Source organism: Anoplopoma fimbria, chromosome 4 (genome assembly GCF_027596085.1).
Source record: "Anoplopoma fimbria isolate UVic2021 breed Golden Eagle Sablefish chromosome 4, Afim_UVic_2022, whole genome shotgun sequence".
Lineage (NCBI taxonomy): Eukaryota > Metazoa > Chordata > Actinopteri > Perciformes > Anoplopomatidae > Anoplopoma > Anoplopoma fimbria.
In genome coordinates this window covers 14,570,651-14,593,642 of record NC_072452.1, presented here as the reverse complement: position 1 = coordinate 14,593,642, position 22,992 = coordinate 14,570,651, and the positions used below count along the sequence as shown (strand labels likewise).

At 41.3% G+C, this 22,992-nt stretch overlaps 1 protein-coding gene across 3 annotated transcripts in view; it reads left to right on the top strand.

The window, feature by feature from the left end:
- The first annotated feature begins 6,796 nt into the window (after positions 1-6,796).
- The window catches only part of pcdh11 (protocadherin 11), a 115,591-nt gene continuing 99,395 nt past the window's right edge, over positions 6,797-22,992 (top strand). For 2 of the 3 annotated variants that reach the window (XM_054597802.1, XM_054597803.1), the window contains exons 1-2: positions 6,797-7,336; positions 13,192-15,699. In XM_054597802.1, the coding sequence (XP_054453777.1) occupies positions 6,797-7,336; positions 13,192-15,699 (3,048 nt within the window). Of the gene's footprint in view, positions 7,337-13,191; positions 15,700-20,125; positions 20,210-22,992 lie in introns of those variants that run through there. The other variant, XM_054597804.1, reaches the window with a different exon arrangement.

Below are 22,992 nucleotides of genomic sequence, written 5' to 3'. Positions count from 1 at the left end.
CTGGAGCACTGTGGCTACTGCAAACAGCAGAGGCATCTGTGGTCCACACACACACCCCGGCATCCACCTACATCTCAGTGCAAGCAGCTCTCCAACGCAGTGCGGCTTTAAGAGGACCAGGGCTCTTAAATCTGCGGTTGGCTCCTCCTTCCGCCATGATGTCAGTCGGAGGGAGAGAGAGAGAGAGAGAGGGAGAGAGAGGTGGGCAGTATTGAGGAACTGAGTTCATACAATACTACTGAGACATCTACAGCTTAGCAGACAGATACGGTGAACCGCCTATCCCGGCTCCTGTAAACGATGCTGCGCTGAAGCACACTTTGATCCAACTCCATTGGGGGGCGATGCGCTCTCTGCATCCCTCCTTCAAGAGTTTTTTGGGGAGTGTGCACAACCTCCAATCAGTCAAAACAAGTGGTTATTAAATACATTAGGTTTTAAGCTTTCAGCTTTTCATCAGAAGTCCTTTTTTCTTTTCTTTTTTTGCGCTCTTGGATTGAAGTTTTACGCGCGGGTCAAGAAGCCCCTTAACGCGTATACGTGCAAGTTTGCAAGTTTTTAAGCTGGTTAAAAAAAAAAAAAAAAAAAGAGAAAAGTAGAAATCTCAAGGCAAACCTAGGCTAGGGATACAAAGTTAAAGTAAAACAAGCTGGAGCCGATGCGTATCGCCGGCCGTGGGATTGCGAGCCCGAGACATCCGAAGAGGAATTACAGCGTCCATCTCGATCAGAGTTGATCGCAGTGCATGATGCACATGAGGACCACAGATCTTCTTTTTTAGCGCCGCATGGATAAGTTTTTGTAGTGGATAACATTTTTTTTTGTCTTCTTTCTACTTGCATTGCGTTTTGCTGCCGCTTCTGATGAGGATCCTCTCCCACTTCAGTTTCATTCGTGGCTCACTTCTCTTTTTTGCAAATCAGTGATGTCTCCACGCGACGGTACTCACGGTTGAGTTGTCCTCACATCCGAGCGGAGAAGGTAAGATCTGCTCTTCATCACCACTTTACTGTTGGAATCAAAAATATTGTTTTGTTGTTGTTGTTGTTGTTTCACTTTAGTAGTCTCTGGGCATATTGTATGCACATGGCTGCTGTGTATCCGGAGCGCCCGGCAGCCTCGTTTGTGTGGTCCATATATATAAAAAAATATATATATAAAAAAAAATAAAAAATTGACGTCTCAATACCGGCGCGGACCTGCGTTATATTTACAATCACTTGGAGCAACATGGACCGGGCAGAGATGCACTAACAGCCTACCAGGACGCATCACTGTGTTGCCATAGTGGCTCTTTCTGGATGTTCCGTGGGTTTTTCCTCTCCTGATGTAGATAGAAAGGCTCCACGGACACGGACACGGTGCTCGGCGGTGGATCCAAGCAGAGCTGTCGCATTATGAGTGTGTGTACCGCGGCGGTTGATCACGACTTCGGGCGTTATTTAGTTATTTTGCTCCACACCGATCGCTAGATGGATGGATGGATGGATGGATGGATGGATAGATGGATAGGCCTACTTTCCAAGAGCATCCAACTGCGGGGACTTGTCGTTGCAGGTTCCTCAGCAGCTTGGTCCGTTGAGCTCGGTGCGTGGGTTGCGCGGTAACAGCGCGCTCCTGGTCAAGCGGTCCAGCTGTCACAGACCATAACCTCCGGGGGCTCAGTCTGTCCACGCTCACACTCTAGGAAGGGAAAAAAAACCAAAAAAAAAAAGACATAAATATATTATTGTCTTCTTCCAGAAATAGTTCAAATAGTCACGATGTAAATCCCAGATGGCCTGAAGATTAACCGCCACAGTTGGTTGTTTGAGTTCCTAATACATTTTACCTGCTCAGTATGCAATAGATTATTACTGGGCCTGTTTTTTTTTTTTTTTTAAGAGTCCCACAAGGCCCACTGAGCTTTAGGTTTGCTGGGAAATTAAATCAAATGGTAATGTGAACCATCCCAAGGTGAGCAGTATATTTCGGCTTTAGGCTGAGGCATTTATATTGAAAGAAGAGTCAGTGGTTAAATGGAAGAAGGCTAAGTATTTGTTTGATTTTGAAATTCGCAATAAACCCATCTGCACATGCATATCCGCATTTCAAGTAGGCACACTGCAACTGATCATCTGACATATCCTGATATAAACGTGTAACAACTATATCTCCAGTAAAACAAATGTTATGCCTGTGATAAATTCAACAAAATGTTGCACAGTGATGCGTTTGGGGGTCACAACTTGTCATGAGACTGTATGTGTTGCAAAGAGTTCATAGAGTAACTGACTTGTAGTCTCAGAGAGGCTTCCCAGGTGTTGGAGAGGTTGTTTTTGCTTTTAGTTTTTCTTCTTACAGTGTATGTTTGGTTTCAAGCTCCTTCAAAATTCTGCCTCCAAAGCGCATATAGTTCATATAAAAAACTTGAGTTTGCCAATAATTTAAGTCCATCTCTAGTTTTCGATCTTCTCCTCTGATATCATGTAGTAGTTGAGCTGTTTTTTTTTCACTTCCCATCTGGGATAATATATTAAATATGACATCCCACATTGTATTGAACCTATATTTTCAGAATTCATGACAGTGTCTAGAGCACAGATTTCACCTTACTATGGTCATAATGATATATATAAAAAAAAGATTTTCCAGTATCAATAAAAAATAAATATCTATGTCTACACGAATAGGTTTGTCAAAATAAGTTTAATATTTGTTAAACTTTGTTTTAATTAATTGCATGGCTTCTCTGATAATTTAAATGTCCATTTAAATTCAGTCCAGTTTTGTCACGTTTTAATTAAATATAATGGATTTTAAAGCCAAGTAAACATTAAAGATGATGTACAGCTAGACCAAAATGACCACGCGTATATTTAGCATTAGGATTACATTTGCATGTATAGACTGCCCTCTTGAGGTCCAAGATTACGACGTTGTAAATTAGTTCGTCATTTTGCTAATGCAGGAGGGTCAGAAATATTACTTAGCGACCATTTCATTACCCAAGTAGTACAACTCTTCATAATCCAAGTCATATAAGAATGAAAAAAATGATTGAAATGTGAAGGCCACTGGGTTTTGAAGCTTAACAGCATTATCAGACTTTATGCAAATATTGTGCTGCAAATTATGTGTCAGAATTTTGATATATAAGCTATTTCCTGTTTCATTAATACGAGAGCGTGTGATGTGTGTATCCCTGTGATATTTGAACTTTAATACATATCTTTTGTCACTATTAAATCTACTATTAACATTGTCAATGTGGTCGTTTAAGTCAAGCATCATTTTATCGCACTTTCCAGCACAACTTAGATAATACAGTCATTGCTGAAGTTTCCCCAGAGAAAACAACTTATTTTCCTCCACCGTGTAAAGAGAATTGTTCTAGCAGTGTGAACTGAAAAAGAACTGACTGATCTTGACAAAAACCTGGTCTGTCAGGCTGTCAGCGATCCTTAGAGCTGTTAAAAGAGAAAAAGCCCAAGACAATCAAAAGTATTACTTCTACCAATGCCCTCTTTTGAAAATCTCTTTGGATCCAAAGGCAGTATTGATAGATACAACAGTGTCGAAAACCTCCCTTTGACAGTTAAAGGACTCCAAAATGTCTTGGTTCTCAGCCTCAGACTAACTACACAGAGAGTTTCCAGTTAAGGGTATATTTAGGGGTTAAGGTAGGGTCTGACAGTAGCTGTATGTCTCCCCTCTCACTGCTACCTTCAGCGGATGCAAACAGCAGGAAGGCTTGTCCGTCACGCTGTTGTGTAAAGTGATCCTGGGCCGGCCTGCTCCTCTTCACTGTGCGTCTCCCAAGAGGGAGACTTGAGTTTGCCTACTGGATTCAACCTGCTGTCTGGGGCTCAAAATAGCATTTCAGGAGACTAGTGAAATGTAAGCAAAGGAGACACTCTGACTGACACCTAGGATTTCTTTCTCCCTCCCTCGTACTTTTTTCCCCCCTTCCAGCACAATTCCGTCTCTCACCTAGCCTATCCCTCATGGACAGGCGTATAAAGGGTTGTGACAGGCGAAACGCCATGCAAATGTTGGAAAAATCACAGTAAAGAGATAAGAACTGCATTAAGCTAATAGAATAAGAGGAGTACACAAGTTTGGCCGTAATATGTTTAAGGGTAGCATGTGCCTCTTGCCTGGAAAATATCTAAAAAAGAGAAATAGCTCTTTATATTTATCTACTTCATACAGTACACCACATGTAGGCTCTATATGTATATCTCCTTTACTAGACATTAAGTTTCTTAACATCCCATTAGCATTGCCCAAGTCTCCTCCTTTTTACTACATTTGTACTCCTGCATGTACTCAAAAACATACTAAACCCCTTCATCCTGAGGAAAATTATTGTCACTTACAAGGAAGAGGAAATCTAGATCATGCTTTGATCTTTCATTTTTTTACTTCGCCGAATCACATCCCATTTAAGGATGTAGTTTAAACTTCATTATGTGTTGTGCGAGCTCAGCCTTGGACTGCCCGGCGATCATCACAGTAAAGCAATTGCTGCTCACTCTCAGAAAGATGCACACTTCAAAGTAAAGGGTGTCACAGTTACTAAAGGGATATATCTCATCAATATTGTGACTTGACAGTGCAACACCGCCTGTGCTATATGTGTAGAATGAATAACCCTCACACTGATCAATGTCAGAGCCATGCTTTTCATGTCCAACTGTTCTTTAATGAGTCACATGTGACTTTATGATATGTGTGAAAATAAATCTGTCTTTACAGGCTGCATGAATGCCTTGCAATTGTTGCTGATTCAAAACCAGCTTAATTAAATTCTTATTTTTAATCAATTCCCCTTTGTCGGTAGGCCGAAAGCTTCAATGGGTAAGAACGCTGTTGCCTTGGCAATTTAGAAGACCCCTGTAGTGCTATTTAGGTAGTCACCTTTTTCTCCAGGATATTGTTTGACTCATGTAAATGGATGGGAATTTCATAAAGTAGGAAATATTATGATTCCCAAGGAGCTATTTGTGGTCCCTTGTTAGTGTGGGTATTTATGCATTTTCAGCACCAGCTGCCCATCGTTCCTGTGATGGCTGTCATACCTTTTTGCCATACTTTGAATAAAATGGACGTTTGATTTTGAGGCAGCAGCCTTATGAATATAAACCAATATCTTGAGGAAAATCATGCAGTTGATAAACACTCAGGGGGTTTGGTGGACCTAAATACACAGTGGGATATGAGCAATGAAATTATATTAGTCGTTAAATATATTGCGCTGGAATACACATGGGGGGCCAGGATATTATGAGAAGGAAACATAGCTGTGTCTTGGTGGCTTTACCCTGATTTGCCATTGCACACTAAAACAATCTAAAGACCAGTAATGTAATTCTACTGAAAAAACCCACTGAACATGAATATACTTTGATAATTACACTCCATTACCACCACTGTATTGCCAAAAGCCAATTAAAGCCTGTGTGGCCAAGCATTTATAGAGAGCTGTGTGATTGTGTTGGAAATGATGGAATTGCATTTATTAAAGATATCCAAGAATTGACTAAATTAATAAATAAATCCAAATGTGAGCTAGCACGCTACATGAAGTGAGTCCCCTAATAACTCACTAATTATGCTACTAACTGGTGGAAAGTAGTCAATATGTCATGCTAGCATATATACTGGCAGAAAGGCATTGCAGAGTTTGACTCCTTCATCATCTTCCAATGACCTACTTGGGTTTTGGCAAATGGGGTTCTTGCCCTTTGGCAAGCATTTGCACATATAAAACAGTTAAAGATTTTGTAGAACAACAGCATGAAATAAAGTGGCAACCGAAGACAAGTGTATTTATTAATGAATAGTGTTCAGTGATCTGCACTGAATTTTCTGTTAAGGATTTCATCTAAAGCATCATTCAGCACATACAATAAACTGAAAGCTGATCACAGTTGATGTTGGAGAAACCCATTCGTCAGGATGTAATGAAGTTACGATTAAATTTCACTAATTTGACTGATGCCGGCTCCCGCAGTAAATAACACATTGTTGTCTCCTTCCACGGCAGATACTCTAAACAGCACTCTTATCACTCTGTGTATGTTTACACACATGGGCGTTCATGAAATATTTGAGAGCTCAATTGTTTGCATTCAGAGCAAATTAGGTTTTCCATTAATAGCTGCTGTCAAGCGGTACTATTGCAAGTGTGTGTGTGTGCGTGTGTGTGCGCACATGGAGGCACTGATGCTCACGGCTCAGTTCGGCTGCCACCAAATTAGCTGAAGTCTCCATGTGGGGTGCAGTTTATGAAGACTCCGCTGAACCACATTGACTGACATTGACTTAGATATGAGTTAAGTTTTTCTCTTCATCACATTTTTTCATGCACGTAGTTCGTGAGCAGGCTTTCAAAGCAAAGAATTTTATCACAACACTGGACTCCACTGCTTTCATACCTCTCAATACAAATATGAAATGGTTCATTACAGCAATGAAATGGATTGATGGAATATATGAACTACTAACCTTTGCGTATGCGCTTGCTCAATGGATGTCATCAAAGGTTAATTGTGTAAAACCGTCGTTAATTTGCTCTCAAAGACGTACAAAGGATGTGGGCTCATAACTAGTTAGGATGAACAGGTCAAGTTGAAAACTCTCCTTGAGGAGGAAATAGTACTAATTACAGCAGAGTTTTGAATGCCATGTCATTTTGTGCACTGACATTGTATGTTTTGTCTTTCTCTCTTCTTTTTTTCTCTCTCTCCGTCTCACCTCTCTTGTCGCAGAATTGCTGCTGTAGAAGTGAAGCTCCCATCCACTCTTGAGTATGGACTTAGCAAGTCAGGCTCACGTGCTGGTGGTCTTGCTCGCCTGTGTGGTCATGCTATGTCAGGCCCAGGAGAGGGACTACACGTTGAAGGAGGAGCAGCCGGAGAACGTCCGCATCGGGAACCTGCGCAAGGACCTGGACCTCAACCTGGACCCCAACATCAGGTTGTCCTCGCCGCTGCAGTTCAAGCCTGTGTACAAGACAGGTGACGTGCCCTTGGTGAGGGTGGAGGCCAACACAGGGGAGATCTTTACCACCAATCACAGGATCGACCGGGAGAAGCTGTGCTCGGGGGTCTTTGCTGAGAAACGCTGCTACTATGAGATCGAGGTGGCGGTGCTGCCGGACGAGATCTTCCGATTGGTCAAGATCCGCTTCCTGATCGAGGATGTAAACGACAACGCGCCCCTTTTCCAGTCCACTGTAATTAACATCTCCATCCCGGAGAATACAGCCATCAACACTCGATACCCAGTGCCCTCAGCATTTGACCCCGATGTAGGAATCAATGGGATTCAGCATTATGAACTGGTCAAGGTGAGGCTCACCGCTGTTTCATCTCTCATATATAGAAAGTGAAAATGAATTAGGATTTGCTATGTTTCAGGGTGGCCTTAGTTATCTTCATTTTTACAAAAGAAGTATAATAAGGGGGGGAAGAAAAAATATTTATTTTAATAAAATAAAATATTTGTCAAAATCACACAGTTTTGTGTTCATATACAGTCCATTTCTGAAGGCCCATTTGTTTATTTATTAATGTTGATTTTATTTATCTAACACAAGGACTACTACATTCTCTGAGTACATTCATACCGTTAACTCCCATACATCCCTGTTGTATTGGATATTTACTGAATTATAAGCTGTAATTTGATAGTAAAAATTAAAAACACCCAAGTACCTGAAGCTGAATTTGTTACTTAAGTTGATATTAATGTATCTCACAATCTCTATGTTAATTTAATTTAATAGTGAATGAATGAACAATATTGATAGTGAATGATACAGGCCTGCAGCCTCATGTTACTGGTACAGTACAAAGTTACTGGTTTGCTCCATGGACATAATGGAATAAAAAGCTTTTAGTCCCATACATAGGCTTTTTGGAAATCCAAGTATGGAACAATCACATTTGATAAACCAAAGACCATTGTAGCAATATGTCTTGGAGAAACAGAGATAAAGCGGATGAGTAGGTATGAAATTAATTGTCTTTTCATATAACTGAATGGAAGGCAAGCAGAATAGCAGTCTGCACACATATTATTGAAGGATCCTGACACACTGCCATGCCTGCAGCATGCCATGGATCTGATTGGTTGACTATTTTTAATCATTAAGTCCTTACGATATTTTCTCTCTTCAGATTTTTCTTAGCATATGTTTTGGCTGTAACATGATTCAGATTCTGCAGAACAGCTTTTCCTGTAAGCCTGCTATATCGCTAGTGTGGTGCTGTAGTGTATTGTAATATAGAAAATACATTTTGACGCGTTGAATATATGACCTACTTTTTCATAAAGTAGAATTTTTCATAAGGCCTACAATGTTTTTATACCAGCTGTTAATATTTCCATATGCTTTGTTTCATAATGAGAGAAGGCTATTAAGAAGGGGACGTTTTCACCATGTACAGTAATATCTGAGAACACGCAGTAGAAAATGCACACAAAGCATTTATTGCATGTCCAATTTCCAACAACAGGTTACATGTGCTGAACAAAGTAGATTAAAGCAAGTGAGAAGGAGAATACTGTATTATGTCAATAGGGGTCTTGTGCAGAACTAGCAAAAGCTTTTCTTCATCATCTAATTGATGCTCTATTTAACTGCATTGCAATGTTCTATGTTGCCTAATGGAGTCAGCCTTAAATCCAGAAATGTAGGATGATATCATGCACTCTCCATTTGTAGTCTAGACAACGCTCTACGCTTTGTGGATAGATGGATATCAGAGATGACACGAGCTCTTACAAATGAAGTTTAATTAAAGAGGGAGATGCAAGCACTCTAGAGGAAACCCTAAACATAATAAATAAAAAAAGGTTAGTGGATTTTGAGAGCATGGTACAAAGAAATGACATGTCCATCTTGGAGTCTCAGATGAAGTTAACACTGGGTTGGCATGAACAGAATCGTTTCTCTCCGTGTCTGCCTCGAATACCAATTTACATTTTTAGTCCCACTGCCAAGGCCTCTCCAGCGCAATGTCCTGAATTGTTCATGCCTGGAAAATCACCAACCAAATGTTCTGCTCATTATGATGATCATCTGCAATCATTTTCTTTGCCCTTTTCAAAATATAAAGCTTTCTAAAACCCTCGCCTAGACTGTGGTTGTATTATCTTATGCAGGATTTTTTTCTTAGAGCATCCTCGGCACTGCGTCCCTGATTCAGTTCTTCTCATTATATTCTCATTGTACTCAAGATTAATTTCATTGTGTTCCAGGTTCCATGTGAGTAAAACACAGGGAGGAAGCTTTAAAGGAGCCAGAAACATGTTCAACCTTTGGTATCTTTTATTTCAGAAGTGCAGTAGAAAGCCAGGGGTTTAGTGGGGAAGGAATGTGCAAGCATTTCCTAGAATAGCTCTTGGCCGCTAAGCCACCCTTGGACTATCTTTGTATGGTCCTGTGAGATTTGTCTCAGAAGCTCCCTCGGAATGATAGTTTGCCCAGTTTCCTTGTGTTGTGGAAGGCGCGGTGCTGAAATTGCTACCATTGTGTAGCACAGTGGTCCATACTCAATGGTCCACCACTCCACATGTAGCATGCCTGAATTACAACATGCAGAAAGAATGAAAGAATCAAGGTAGCCTTTTTCTGTACAACTTTATCCTTTTCCAAAGTTAAGGACAATGTGTGATTTCATCCAACACAGTGCTCCGGCATTACACATAATGGTGTAATCACACTTTGAATGAAACCACCATGTACTGTGTGTAGTGGTGTGCTACGTCACCAAAACTGCAGAGAAGGCTATCCAAGAAATGGTCAAGGTCAGAGTTAGCAATCACATGCATGGATGGAGGAGGATCTCCCTTGAAAGCAGATTAGATCAATTTACGTATCCACAGGATAACTCAGAGGCCAACATGGAAACATACTAAAGACCAAATGAGATTCTGCTCTTGACGTCGCACAGGAACACGGCTGTTCACAGACATTGGCTTCTATCCTTATTCAAGTGTTTTATGAGTTAGCACTATCACACACTACATTAATCCAAGTTACATCTATGTCAGCATCTTCAGACACATTTAAGACAGGCGTCATGTTCAAGTAATTTCACATGGAGCCATGTTCTTCTGATGAAGTGGATGATGAAGTGGGTGTCTGCATTTTGGTTGGGCAATCTGGAGGGCTTTTAGGCTTAACCTTTTGCCACCTACCTAGCTTTCCCCTTGCATACCTTCTTTCTGAAATATGCCTGAGATTTTTGAGTGAATGGAGTGGTCTTTTTGCTCGTTCACCAAGTCTGGGCTTGAATAATTTTATTCCTAAACTGATGCTAACTTTGCATTTGAAGATGCAAAATTTATTCAAGCTCCCTTCCAAAAGTAGCAAGAAAAATTTGATTAATGCATTGCATGCTGCCTATAGGCAGTGAATAGGGTTTATGGGCAGAGAGCTCACTGTCAAGCTTTCCAGTTTTCATTAGCATCCTATTTTGACACATTATCCTCTTCTAAGGGTTGACAAAAAGAGACAAACAATCCCCAGCTTCTTTTGTCTTAATTATATGCATGAGATCGTGGCCAGGGGCAAAAGTGGATGAGGGACGGAGAGAAAGAATGAGGGAGGAAAGAGAGCGAGAGACAGAGAGAGGGTGAGTCTCTATCAGCATTATAAAGAGGTGCTATAGCTTGTGATGAATAGCCCTCCCCAGTTAGCCCTATCCATGGGCATCACCGTGACTAGAGTCTTCCTGATATATTCACAGCCCAATCTCAGTCTCCTCTTAGTTTTAATAAGGTCATCAACTTGACTGAAAGATGCATCCACTGTTCTGGCGCTGTCTGCAAAACGGGGTTTGGAGTCATCCTTCCCTCATCATCAGCCACCTCGGCTTCTGTCAGTATCCCTTTTTTATTTAAATTAGCCATCTGTGAATAGATTGTGTACCACACACATACCACACATACAGTGCCATAATCCTTCTCTGGTCGCTGCCGAGACCAGTTATGTGTAATGAATGGCAAGTCATCAAAGTTCAAGAAGAACTACCTGTACAGTGCATGTGTGGTGGAAGAGAAAACGGTATAATGGGCATACTTAAGCGATTAGAAAGCTTCGTCCTTCTCGCTCAGCCTTAGGGTTTCCTGTGAGTGATTCATGCTAGTATTTGGCCTTTTCGTAGCCTGCCCCAGATCTTATCACAATCCACCAGGCTAATTCTGCATTCAGGAGGATGCACCGCCTGAAAGATAGCTCCCTTCAACTTATTGAAATGCGCTGAGTGCCGTCTTGTCAGTTGTAAAATTGTGTGAAAACCAAGACAAAAGCATAGAGGAAATGCTGGCTCATAAATCATTGTGCAGCATTCCATTTGACACATTCTAACTCAACATCCTACTATTAAATCAGGCTTTGCCAAATATCTGTGCAGCAGATACTGAGATACTGTGCCGAATTTGTGAACTATTCAAACAACTGGGGATTGAGGAGCTCTGTGTGGATGGAGTAGTGCTTAGCAATAGAGCTCCCAGAATGTTGTCTTGGACCTTTTTAGTGATGGCAGAAACAGTTCTGCCGAGTGCATGAAGATTCAGCTCGGCCCATCCATAAAATAGTTTATCTACATTTCATTTCCACACATATTGTATATATTGCTAATCCCTATATGACTCTTGCTTGCCAGCAGGATCACGAAATAAGGTCTGAAAGATCATTACTGCAGTGTTGGCTGGTTTAAGTAGTTCTGTCAATCACTGACATGTTGACAACATTCCCTTGGCAAGCAGTTTTTCAGAGTACATAATAATTTACATGCTGCGGCTGCATGTCTCCTTGTGTCGGCTACAACACTACGCTCACACGAGGACGGTCCTAGATTTTAAAACCTACTGAGGATTCACAATTTGGTTGAAACGTTCCTTCCTTGAACGAGGAGAATGTATATATCTTAATCTCATTTGATAGCTGTGCCTAGACAGAGTAATCTCTTCCAACATTATGTGCAGCATGAAGCTTATCTTTTTAAAGAGGATGCTTTTTCTTGTTTTACCATGAAACTACTTCTGACTGAAAGAGCTTCAAAGGGCTTCTTTGTTTCATAATGTGCATGCAGCTCATTCATGGGCTTGATCTTCTTCTTATTTCCTCCCCCTGCTCTCTCTCTCTCTCTCCTTTTCTGTCACTTGTCCCCCTCTCTCTCTCTCGTCCTTCCTTTTCCTTCCTCTCTTCTCTAATTTGAAAACATTTATGGATCCATACCGTTCCCCGTCTGAAATTGTAAATATTAGTGCTAGTTTTTTGGGTGGAAGGCAATTACTCTTAACAGCCGGTGCCAGTTCCTCCGGTTTCTCATGGGGATTACTTATGCATTTGTTTTCATTTTCCTCCGGCTTTACTTTTGCCTAGATTTAGCCCTTCTTGAGCAAAAAGCCTTTCTAATAGTCAGGGTTTTTCACTCCCTTTTCTTAATCAGTACGGATCTGGTCTTGCAGTGTATTTAAAATGGGAGCTCACTGTTGTGTCTCCATTTTCAGCGTTCTCTATCCCTTTATGCAGTAAAATGCTGCCGGGCTGCCTGTTCTATCTAAGTTGACACAAGGTAGGGAGGTAGGGGGGAATCTCATTTTAGTGAAGGCAGAAAAAAAAACAGGAAAGGAGGCTAAAGAGGTAAATTAATCCCTATGAGAAGTAGTTGCAAGGAAGGGTGGAGGGACTTGATTTACTGGTCACGTTTGTAAAAATATGAATAATCAAACAATTGCTATATTCCTGGGGCAAGTATTGGATGGTGTCGGTGGGAAATTAGTTAAACAATCAGATGATTAGCATGTTTGAAAAGGCTTTTGATTAATGGGTAGCGTACTGAGATGAGCAGTGCAGAGCCATGAACCAGCTGCCTTGTTTAAAAATGTCCTGTGCCGTTTAATTTGCTCTTGACATTCATCACTGCCTAAAAGCCTGATCCCTACGAGGGTAAAAAACGAACCTGACTAACCTAAGAAAATACCTCTGGGAGCTGTTTGGCTTTCTAAGACAATTGACAAATCTACAATGTATAAACAAAAAACAGGAGGAGGAATGCCTCAGAATATATAATACATCACTATAGTGATCTGACCTTTTCTTTGTCATTAACCAAGTGAAATCCCATTTCAATATTTTGCGTACAAATCAAAAGAAACGTAACCCAAAATGTTGTCTTGTCTTTGCAGAGTGTCAGCGAGTTTGGCTTAGACATCATAGAGACTCCTGAAGGGGACAAGTGGCCGCAGCTTATCGTTCAGCAGAACCTGGATCGCGAGCAGAAGGACACCTTTGTGATGAAGATAAAGGTAGAGGATGGCGGCAACCCTCCCAAATCCAGCACTGCCATCCTCCAAGTCACCATCTCCGATGTCAATGATAACCGTCCCGTCTTCAAGGACAGTGAGCTGGAGGTCACGGTGCCAGAGAATGCCCCCATGGGGACATCGGTTGCTCAGCTTCACGCCTCGGACGCAGACCTGGGTTCCAACGCACTGATCCACTTCGCCTTCAGCAACCAGATCTCTGCCTCAACCAAACGCCACTTTGCCATCGACAGCTCTACAGGACTGATCACTGTGAAGCAGCCACTGGACCGGGAGGTAACTCCTGTTCACAAACTCATCGTCCTTGCCAGTGATGGCAGCTCCACCCCCTCCAGAGCCACAGTGATTGTTAATGTAACAGATGTTAATGACAATGTTCCCTCTATAGACACTCGCTACATTATCAACCTGGTTAATGGGACTGTTCTGCTGTCTGAGAATGCTCCCCTCAACACAAAAATAGCTCTCATCACTGTTACTGACAAGGATGCAGATCTTTACGGTAAAGTAGCTTGCTACACTGACCATGATGTTCCTTTTCGATTGAAGCCTGTCTTTAATGACCAATTTTTACTAGAGACAGCTGCCCCCCTAGATTATGAGACGACTCGAGAATATGCAATTAAGATAGTGGCTTCGGATAGGGGGACGCCTCCTTTGAACACTTCAGCTATGGTTTTAATTAAAATCAAGGATGAGAACGACAATGCACCCATCTTCCCCCAGCCGGAAATCCAACTTTCCATACCGGAGAACAATGACCCCTCTACACAGTTAATAAAAATCAGCGCCACTGACGCAGACAGCGGACATAATGCTGAGATTATTTATACTCTTGGCCCTGATGCGCCTGACGGGTTTAACATAGACAGACGGTCAGGAATTCTCTCCGTTGGCAAACGACTGGACAGAGAGAAGCAGGAGAGGTACTCATTCACTGTCATAGCGAGGGACAATGGCTCCACGTCCCTGCAGAGCAATGTCACTGTAAGGCTAATCGTCCAGGACCTTAATGACAACAGCCCAGCTTTCACACACCCTGAGTACAACTTTTATGTGCCTGAGAACCTGCCTCTCTATGGAACTGTGGGCTTAATCACAGTGACGGACACAGACGCGGGAGATAATGCGATTATAACCCTGTCCATTTTGAACGGAAAAGATAATTTCATCATCGACCCCCAAACCGGTGTGATCAAACCCAATATCACCTTCGATAGGGAGCAGCAAAGCTCCTACACATTTATGGTCAAGGCAGTTGATGGAGGGCAACCTCCAAGCTCCTCCTACGCCAAGGTCACCATCAACGTAGTTGATGTGAACGACAATCGCCCTGTGTTCGTCATCCCATCCTCCAATTACTCATATGACCTAGTGCGAACCACCACCAACCCTGGCGCTGTGGTCACCAGAGTGTTTGCCATTGACAATGACACAGGTATGAATGCTGAGCTGCAGTACAGCATCATCAGCAGCATCATCATCACATCTAGAGTCTCCCCCCGAGGTCTCTTTGCCATCGACAAGACAACGGGTAACATAACACTGCAGGAGAAAATAGTGGCAGCTGATCAGGGGTTGCATAGGCTGGTAGTCAAAGTCAAAGATCTGGGTCAGCCTGAGTCATTACAGGCTATCGCACTTATTCACTTGTTTGTCAATGACACTGTGTCAAATGCTACCTTTATCCAAGAGCAGCTGCGAAAAAGTATGGAGACACCCTTGGATCGTAACATAGGGGACAGTGAGGTGACACCTCAAGCCAACGGATATGTGATTGTTGTCATAGCAATCATAGCAGGGACCATGACTGTCATCTTGGTGATATTTGTGACTGCCTTGGTGCGCTGCCGACAGACACCCAGACACAAAGTGGTACAGAAGGGCAAGCAGAGTGGTGAGTGGGTGTCACCCAACCAAGACAACCGTCAGATCAAGAAGAAGAAGAAGAGAAAGAAGCGATCCCCCAAAAGCCTCCTCTTGAACTTTGTGACCATAGATGAATCCAAGCCTGACGACCCCACCCATGAGCATATTAATGGGACACTGGATCTCCCCGTGGAGTTAGAGGAGCAGACCATGGGGAAGTACAACTGGGCCACAACGCCCACCACCTTCAAACCCGAAAGCCCAGATTTAGCGAAGCATTACAAGTCCGCGTCCCCTCAGCCTACATTTCAAATCAAACCGGAGACTCCAGTGGCCCCAAAGAAACACCATGTGATCCAGGAGCTCCCCTTGGACAACACGTTCGTGGTGGGCTGTGACTCACTCTCCAAGTGCTCATCGACTAGCTCCGACCCGTACAGTGTCTCAGAGTGCAGCTGTCAGGGGGGATTCAAGACCGCGGGGCAAATCACCACCCGACAGGTAATTCATGACTTCCTTTTTAAACCCACCCACACTAGTCCCCACTCACATTCCCCTTGCTGTCCCATGGTAGGTGATGTGAAAGGGGGAGGGTGGCAGCATGGAGCCAGGGGATTTTCCCACACAGACCATGACCATGTCTACATGAATGTCATCTGCACTTAAAATTGAAAAGAATAAAACACAATTTGTGACAATTAATGCAGCAAACCTTTCACTTTACCGTTATTAATTCATGTTTTCACCCTCCTTCATAAGCACTTATAATTGCATAATCATTTACTAAAAAACAAGAGCAGCTTAATTTCATATTCAAAAGCTTGAGTAATGGCAGCAGTGCAACTATGATGGCTAGCTATTTTAACTTCAGTCTGAGTTGTTGGTGGCAATGTAGCCTGATCTAGAAGAGCCTGCAATGATTGAACTTTCTACTTATGTATTTGAAGTCAGGAGTGAATGATGCTGTGTGCTAATATATTTGATTGACATGTTTAAACATGGCATAGCAAAAAATAAAAATGCCAGCAAAAAAAGTGTGACGGTAAAAGCACAAAACAAAAAAAAGTGCTCTTGACGTCCTAAAACAACTTGATAAATAGTCCCACTTTTTGTCGATTTTTTTTTTGTCCTTAAAATATTAAGTGCTGTCTTAGCTTTGCCAGTGAGGCTTTGCGGGAGAGAATGCTCATTTGAATGCAAAGGTACAGCAAAGGGCTTATGATTCCGTAAGAGATATGTGCCAAATGCGAAGTGCCCCAATAAATAAAAGCTGGCCAGGGAAATAAATGTAAATCAGAGGTAAGGAGAGGTGGCCTTTCTCAGTGCTGACAGCCAGAGCAGAGCACTGTGGGCAAGACTGAGCACTTCTTGGGGCAGGGGGAGGGGGTCACAGAGATCAAGGTGACGCAGAGCCTTGAGACCAATATACTTAAACACCAAGGGAGCAGTAGTCCATAAAAAGCCTGCCAGGCAGACCTTGCATTCAGCCCATAAATGCTCTACTTTAATGACCCCAATTATTGTTATAAACTGCATATGTAGATACACATTCTTTACATTCTTTAAATTACCTAACACAGGAGAGACTGTAACGTTATCAAAACAAAGGTTTTCTGCCGTGATGTGTTGTACTTTTTGTTAAAGAGTATACTGAAGATCATTCTATCACTAATACATGGCAGAGTATGTGCAAGTTGATATTTGACCTTCTATCACCAGCACAATGGACCTAATCAAGGCTGTGCATGGGTTGGCAATTTATTTATAAGGATATGTCTTTATCCATATTTACCCTCAGTGTCAAACATTCAAGTGGAATTTGTTGGCATTTTCAACAATTTTCATTTTCATTTTTTGTTTTCATTTTGTTCCTTTTTGTGCTTTTCTTTGAGGATTTGGTTGTTGTTGCATTGGCTTTTTTTTTTTGTTACTGTTTTGATCATAATTATCCCGACTGCCATTCATCCAATTCTGGGTCAATTTCATGATATTGCATCAATAATTGATTTTATTTGATGAGGTGCTTGCTTTTGTTTGTGTCTAGCCTCATATTGCACACAGTTTTCAGATCTTTGGTTCATGTCTGTCTTTTCTCTCCCAATACGCTTCTGTGTGACATCTAGCAAGCGTTAAAATTCCTCATGGCATAGTTTTGATGAATGACTGTTGATCCTGTGAAGTATTGTGCTTAGGATCATTTATGAAGACACCCACACAGAGTTGATAGTCATTCCCTTCATCCACCTTTTATTTGAAATCCTGGTTAAAAGCTATATGCCATGGTACATTATACATAAGCCAGCTACATGCCCTTGGTACCAAAGATTAAATTCATAATGTGTTTATACGACACACTGACGAGTTGTCAGGATGATTTCCCCTCTTACTGGTAGCGACTGCCTTGAAATATGCAGAAATATTCAGTCTGTGTTCTACAATTCTGAATTATTTTCTGTCATGTATTTTATGCATCAAGGACTTAAATTGATTTTCATTTATGTTGCTGATCAGAGTGTCAAAAATAATTTAAAATCAATGAATATATGATTAGCAAACATCCTACCAAATCTCCAGGCTCTTTTTGAATCAGTTTATTTCTAAGGTACTGTATACTTATTGCTTTCTCAAAGAGAGATCGGGTTAAGTCAGTTTAATATTCTCATATTTTGGTGGCACATGCTCCCGGAATTTGAATATTATTAAGAAAAAATATGTCCTCATTGGTTCTATTCACCAACCATATCATCAGTGATGTTAAGCTGATAATACATCTTTTTTATCTGTCCCCTTGAGCAATTGAGAAGTGATGCCTCCCACTTTAGACATTCGATTTCCCACCAGTTTTAAGTGTGCTTATTTAAAGCCTGTGTCATAGAAAAAAAATAGCATGAAGCTTTGCTTGATGAGAATTGGTGGCTGCAAAGGTTAATTAAATGCACTAAAGGGTTAATCACTCGTAATACAGTATGATTAAAATCACTGTAATTAGGTTTCGAATGAGGCTGATAAGATAGAAGAAAAAAGGCAGCCGTCCTTTAAGATTATCAGTGATGCCACGTACAATCTTTGGGTGAGTCACGATCTTAGGATCCGAAGTGATGTGACAATAGATGACCAGCTGTCCTGTTTGTCAAGCTATTATAATTCCATTGCTGCTTGATTTCATCTTTGTGCTCCTCTAAAGTAAATCTATTTTCAAAGTATGAGGAAGAACACTTAAAAAACAGAGATTATTTCAAATGCGTCTGTTCAAACAAAAGCTGCATTTGGTCTGTCGTTGAACCTGAATTTAAAACCAGAAGTCCAAAGCTAAAGATCACAGGCAGGTCATCGCGTTTTCTTTATTGTTCATCAGAGTGACAGATGGTGCTTAAGGGCCTTTACAGTGATCTCTCATTGCCCCACACCCTCCCACACACCTTACGCAGCTGAATAGAAAGCAAAGACAAAAAGCCCACCCATGGAATAACGATGTGGAGGGCACAAATGAGGGGATGATTATGGTTGAAGGTCACCAAAATGTTTTCAGGGACTCTACAGATGTAGCTGTTAAAGAGTAAAGCTTGTAAAAAATACTTCAGAGACCACAGATTTGTGTCACCATATGGCTTCATTATTCAGCGAGAGCTGTACTTGCAAATGCAAAACCCTCCTCCCTCCCCTCACCACTCCGCTCAGTTTTTACGCATCTCATCGTTTTCTTTTAACCCTTACCCCATGATATTAGAGGTCAAACTGCCTCCAGTGATGAGGAGCTGTTGTGAGTGTATGTGCTTTAGCGGAGGCAGATCAAATGAGTACCACCCTGCTTGAGTGATCTCACACATCACCATGAATATGCAGGACATAAAAAGGCTAATACATTCTTTTGTTTGGCCCATAATTCTGGGCACACAGAGCACACAGGGTCACTGCTTAACAACACTCCTCCTGTGACTCTATGTAAGAGAAGCTGCTGTTGGTGTTTTTGTGGTATCACACACACACACACACACACACACACACACACACACACACACACGCATGCATGCATTGCAGTTACACCTTTGACCAGAAGTGTTGTAGTTATGCCATCTTTAAAATGAAATTTAATATATTATCTTCATAAAAAAAGATCACATTATAAAAGGATTGGATCATGGGAGCAGCATTGAACACAGTCTCTGCATCCCGTCATTTATTTGTGTGGGAGAAGGTATGGGCCGTTCACACCAGCCACCCATGTTCAGACGACGAAGCTCTTATGCTGACTCATAGTGCATGCATAGTCAGGGGTAGAAGCCGTGATTCTTAAAGGCTATCTAGGCTGGTTAATCAAATCTAATGCCAGTATCAAATCTTCGCTTCTGATTATGGCATTATTTTATTTTATTATCATTGTTTTTTATTTTCTGTTGAGTCATTACATCTGTGCATCACTGCGCCTCGCTAATGTAAGCACCATCAGGTCAGATTCTTCCTGATTCAGATATTTGCAGATATGTTGCTAAACTTCTTAAGAACAGCAAAATGTCATATTCTGTACATATCAGAGGACCCACTGGCAAGGGTCCGATAGAAAGAGTGGGCCTAAATTGATCCAAATGGCTTTTTTTGAGGGGGAATGAAGAGTGCTGCACTAGTGTGGTGGGAGACAAAACGACAAATTGGGAGTGATAATTGGGTTGCATGCTCTGATAAGTACAGGAAAATGCACAAGCGTGTGACACTTGTAGCATTCTTCAAGGAAACCTGACAAGATAATGACTTGATTGCCAGCCGTGCCTTGAAGAATGCTTTTTTTTTATCTTCTATACTCTCTTTGGAGATTTTTTTATTCAGTGTTCAGTGTAGCCTCACACTGATAAGGCTACAGCTTAGGCTGCTCAGAGCTCGATGATATTGTAACAACAATCTCCCTATATCTGTCTGTCTCTCTATATTTCAGGAGACGGCACTGAAACCACCACACTATGGCACACTCTGTGGCACAGGTACAGCTCGCTCCCACAGGATTAAAATCAATCTCTAGCTCCCACTACCTAAAGCGAGAAAAAGAGAGAAAAGAAAAGGAGAGAGAGAGAGAGAGAGAGAGAGAGGGCAGAGGGAGGAAAGAAGGAAGGAAGGAGAGGACTGAAGAGGTGAAACAAGTACTTTACTGTCTCTACAGCCTCAAACCCCATCTCTTCATACAATCGAGAGAAAAGATGAACTTGGAGGGGAAGGGCGGGGGGGAGAGGGGGTATCTCAGAAAAAAGAGAGACGCTTCATGTTGCCTGGCTGAAACTTGACAAAGCTCCTCCTGTGAATCTGTTGGAAGTTTGAAATGCTTTATTGAGTCGTATGCTATTACTTACCTGTGTCAGTGAGGACGATACTGTATGCCCTGAACCCTCCTCGAAAATGTCCCTCTCCAGCACCCACTCTGTAAAATAGGTGTCAAATACAGCTAGTAGATCTATAAATGATGTTTATATTTATGTATGTCACAGAGTTGATGGTGTTTATATTTATTGATTCCATTCCCTTTGCTTTGATTTCAAACTGCCTGGTGGCCAATTTTTATTTTCTTACTTTCTGATTTTTGTGTCCTTTGACGTTGCTCTCTCCGGGCTTGCTCATGGAAGTAATGACTTATAGTGTATTTATGCTGCAAGGTCTACAACCTGTAGGCTCACATTAGTACCGAGCCCACATCACAGCGTACCTTTTCTGCCAACTTTGGCCTCTTTCTGTCCCACTTTTGATGCCACTGGTTACCATTGTTAGTGAAGAGTGTGGCTAACGTTACAGAAATATGCATGGCCCCACAATGCGCCCACATTTGTAGTGATTTAATACCATGCTGCCGATCGCCGTGCTGTTATTACAGTGGGACGAATGGTAGGACAAGTTTAATACTTTGAGCTAAGCCACAATCACAAGGGACTAACTGCTGGGGTTATAATCAAAAGCTGTTTATGTAGGGCAGATTTGAAGACCACTAAGCCTGACCTTTTGTGTTTCGCTTTCAATTTGGAAGTGATTTAACCTGTGAGAATAATAATAATAATCCTTGGGCAGTCTTTAAAACGAGTTGTCGGGCTTAAGCAAAAAATGACTTGACTTTATGCATTTATTTACATTGACAAAATACATTCTCTGACGAGAAAAACATCGAACACCAAACTCAAAAGGAAATACAGGCTTCGGTATAAAATCAGCAATAAGTCAACATTTGACAGAAAATCCACTATGGTGCACTTACTACTTCTGAGCCGTTTTGTTCAGAGCATCATTTTGCTTCCACTGTTCCTACACCTATAGAATCATTATAGTACAGTTTGTCCTGCCTAGAATAATTCCTACAGTATACACCAATAAATGGCTTGATGGGTTAGCAGCATTGTTGTTCAATAGTCCTGTTAATTGGTAAGCTAAAGACTGCTTTGATAGGTAAGGCATCAAAGACACCTACAGCACATACATATAACCATAGAATTAGAGTCATTAAAATAGACATAGCCTGTGTATTCAATTGGAAATGTACAGATCGGCTGGACCAGAGGCTGTTTTCTCACTTCTGAGAAACTATACATAGTTAAATGAAATTACTGCACGGACTCCCTTTTTAAGTTTATTCCGGACTTAATATTTTACGGTTCTACAGACTATGTCTATTTTAAAGCTTTTAATTTTATGCAAGTTGCCTGTTTTTGAGGCAAGTTGTTATTGTTGAAGGAGGTATATTCATGTAATTATGGTATCAAATGTATTCACTACTGCGTAGGAGCCACAGTATGAAATATACATAGCATCCTAGCACTGTGTTATGATTAGATTTGCCTGATCTTGGGAAAAAAATAAAAAAATAAACATACATTGGGAGAGCTTTTGTCCTTGTAAGGGAGACAGACAACCTCACTTTTATTCAATGTGAAGTACAATATGCACCTTACATGATCTTTGTAATTGAATTTGATTTGCCAGTGTGGAGAAAACTGTAAATGTTTTGTTTATGTATGTGTGCGCTTCTGAAATTTATTAAAGTCTTTTGCATTGTATTGCATATTTTGACGACTCTTCTTATTCATTGCTTTGAGCATCCAATATTAGTCTGCATCACTCAGTCATTTCAGTTTTCTGCACATTTTACCGTATCTGCTTTATGAGAACAGTAAGACTAAAATGAGGCACAAAACACGTTGTAGAATAATCATTTGTTTTTCTCATATACAGTTCGCCAGCAGCAGATAGTATATGTCAAACAGGCTGTGGCCTGTAGACGTATTTGCGGCTGTGTTGGTTTGGACACCATTAATTGGCCCATTTCAGCATTAGAAAAACTGCCCATTTCTCCTTTTCTTCTACATTTTGCAACGCACTTAACTAGGAGACTGAGATGGAGAAATGGTTTGGATATACATCGCTCATTAGGAACAGATTACAGATAAAAAGTTATGGAAATTTGGTTGGAGCACGTCCTTTGAAGTGCACCGACAGAAAACAGCAGAAGAAAATCTTTTTTTGGAACAACACAATTTTTTTTTTCTCCTCCATGAGAGCTGATAATGATCATTTGATAATGATAACCCTGCTATTATGATGTACAGTAGTACACAAACACAGGGTTTTACACATCAGAGAGGAAGATTGATGCTAGAGGGTGCAATAACCGCTGCTCTAACATTGTGTTATGCAGTGTTTATGCGCATTTGATCCAAAAATACAGACTTGAAAGGCATAAAACAAAGCCAGAGAGGAGATAACAGAAAATGTTTAATTGCTTATCAAAGTTACCTCATATTTTAAAACTGAGAAAAAGATAATCAGTTC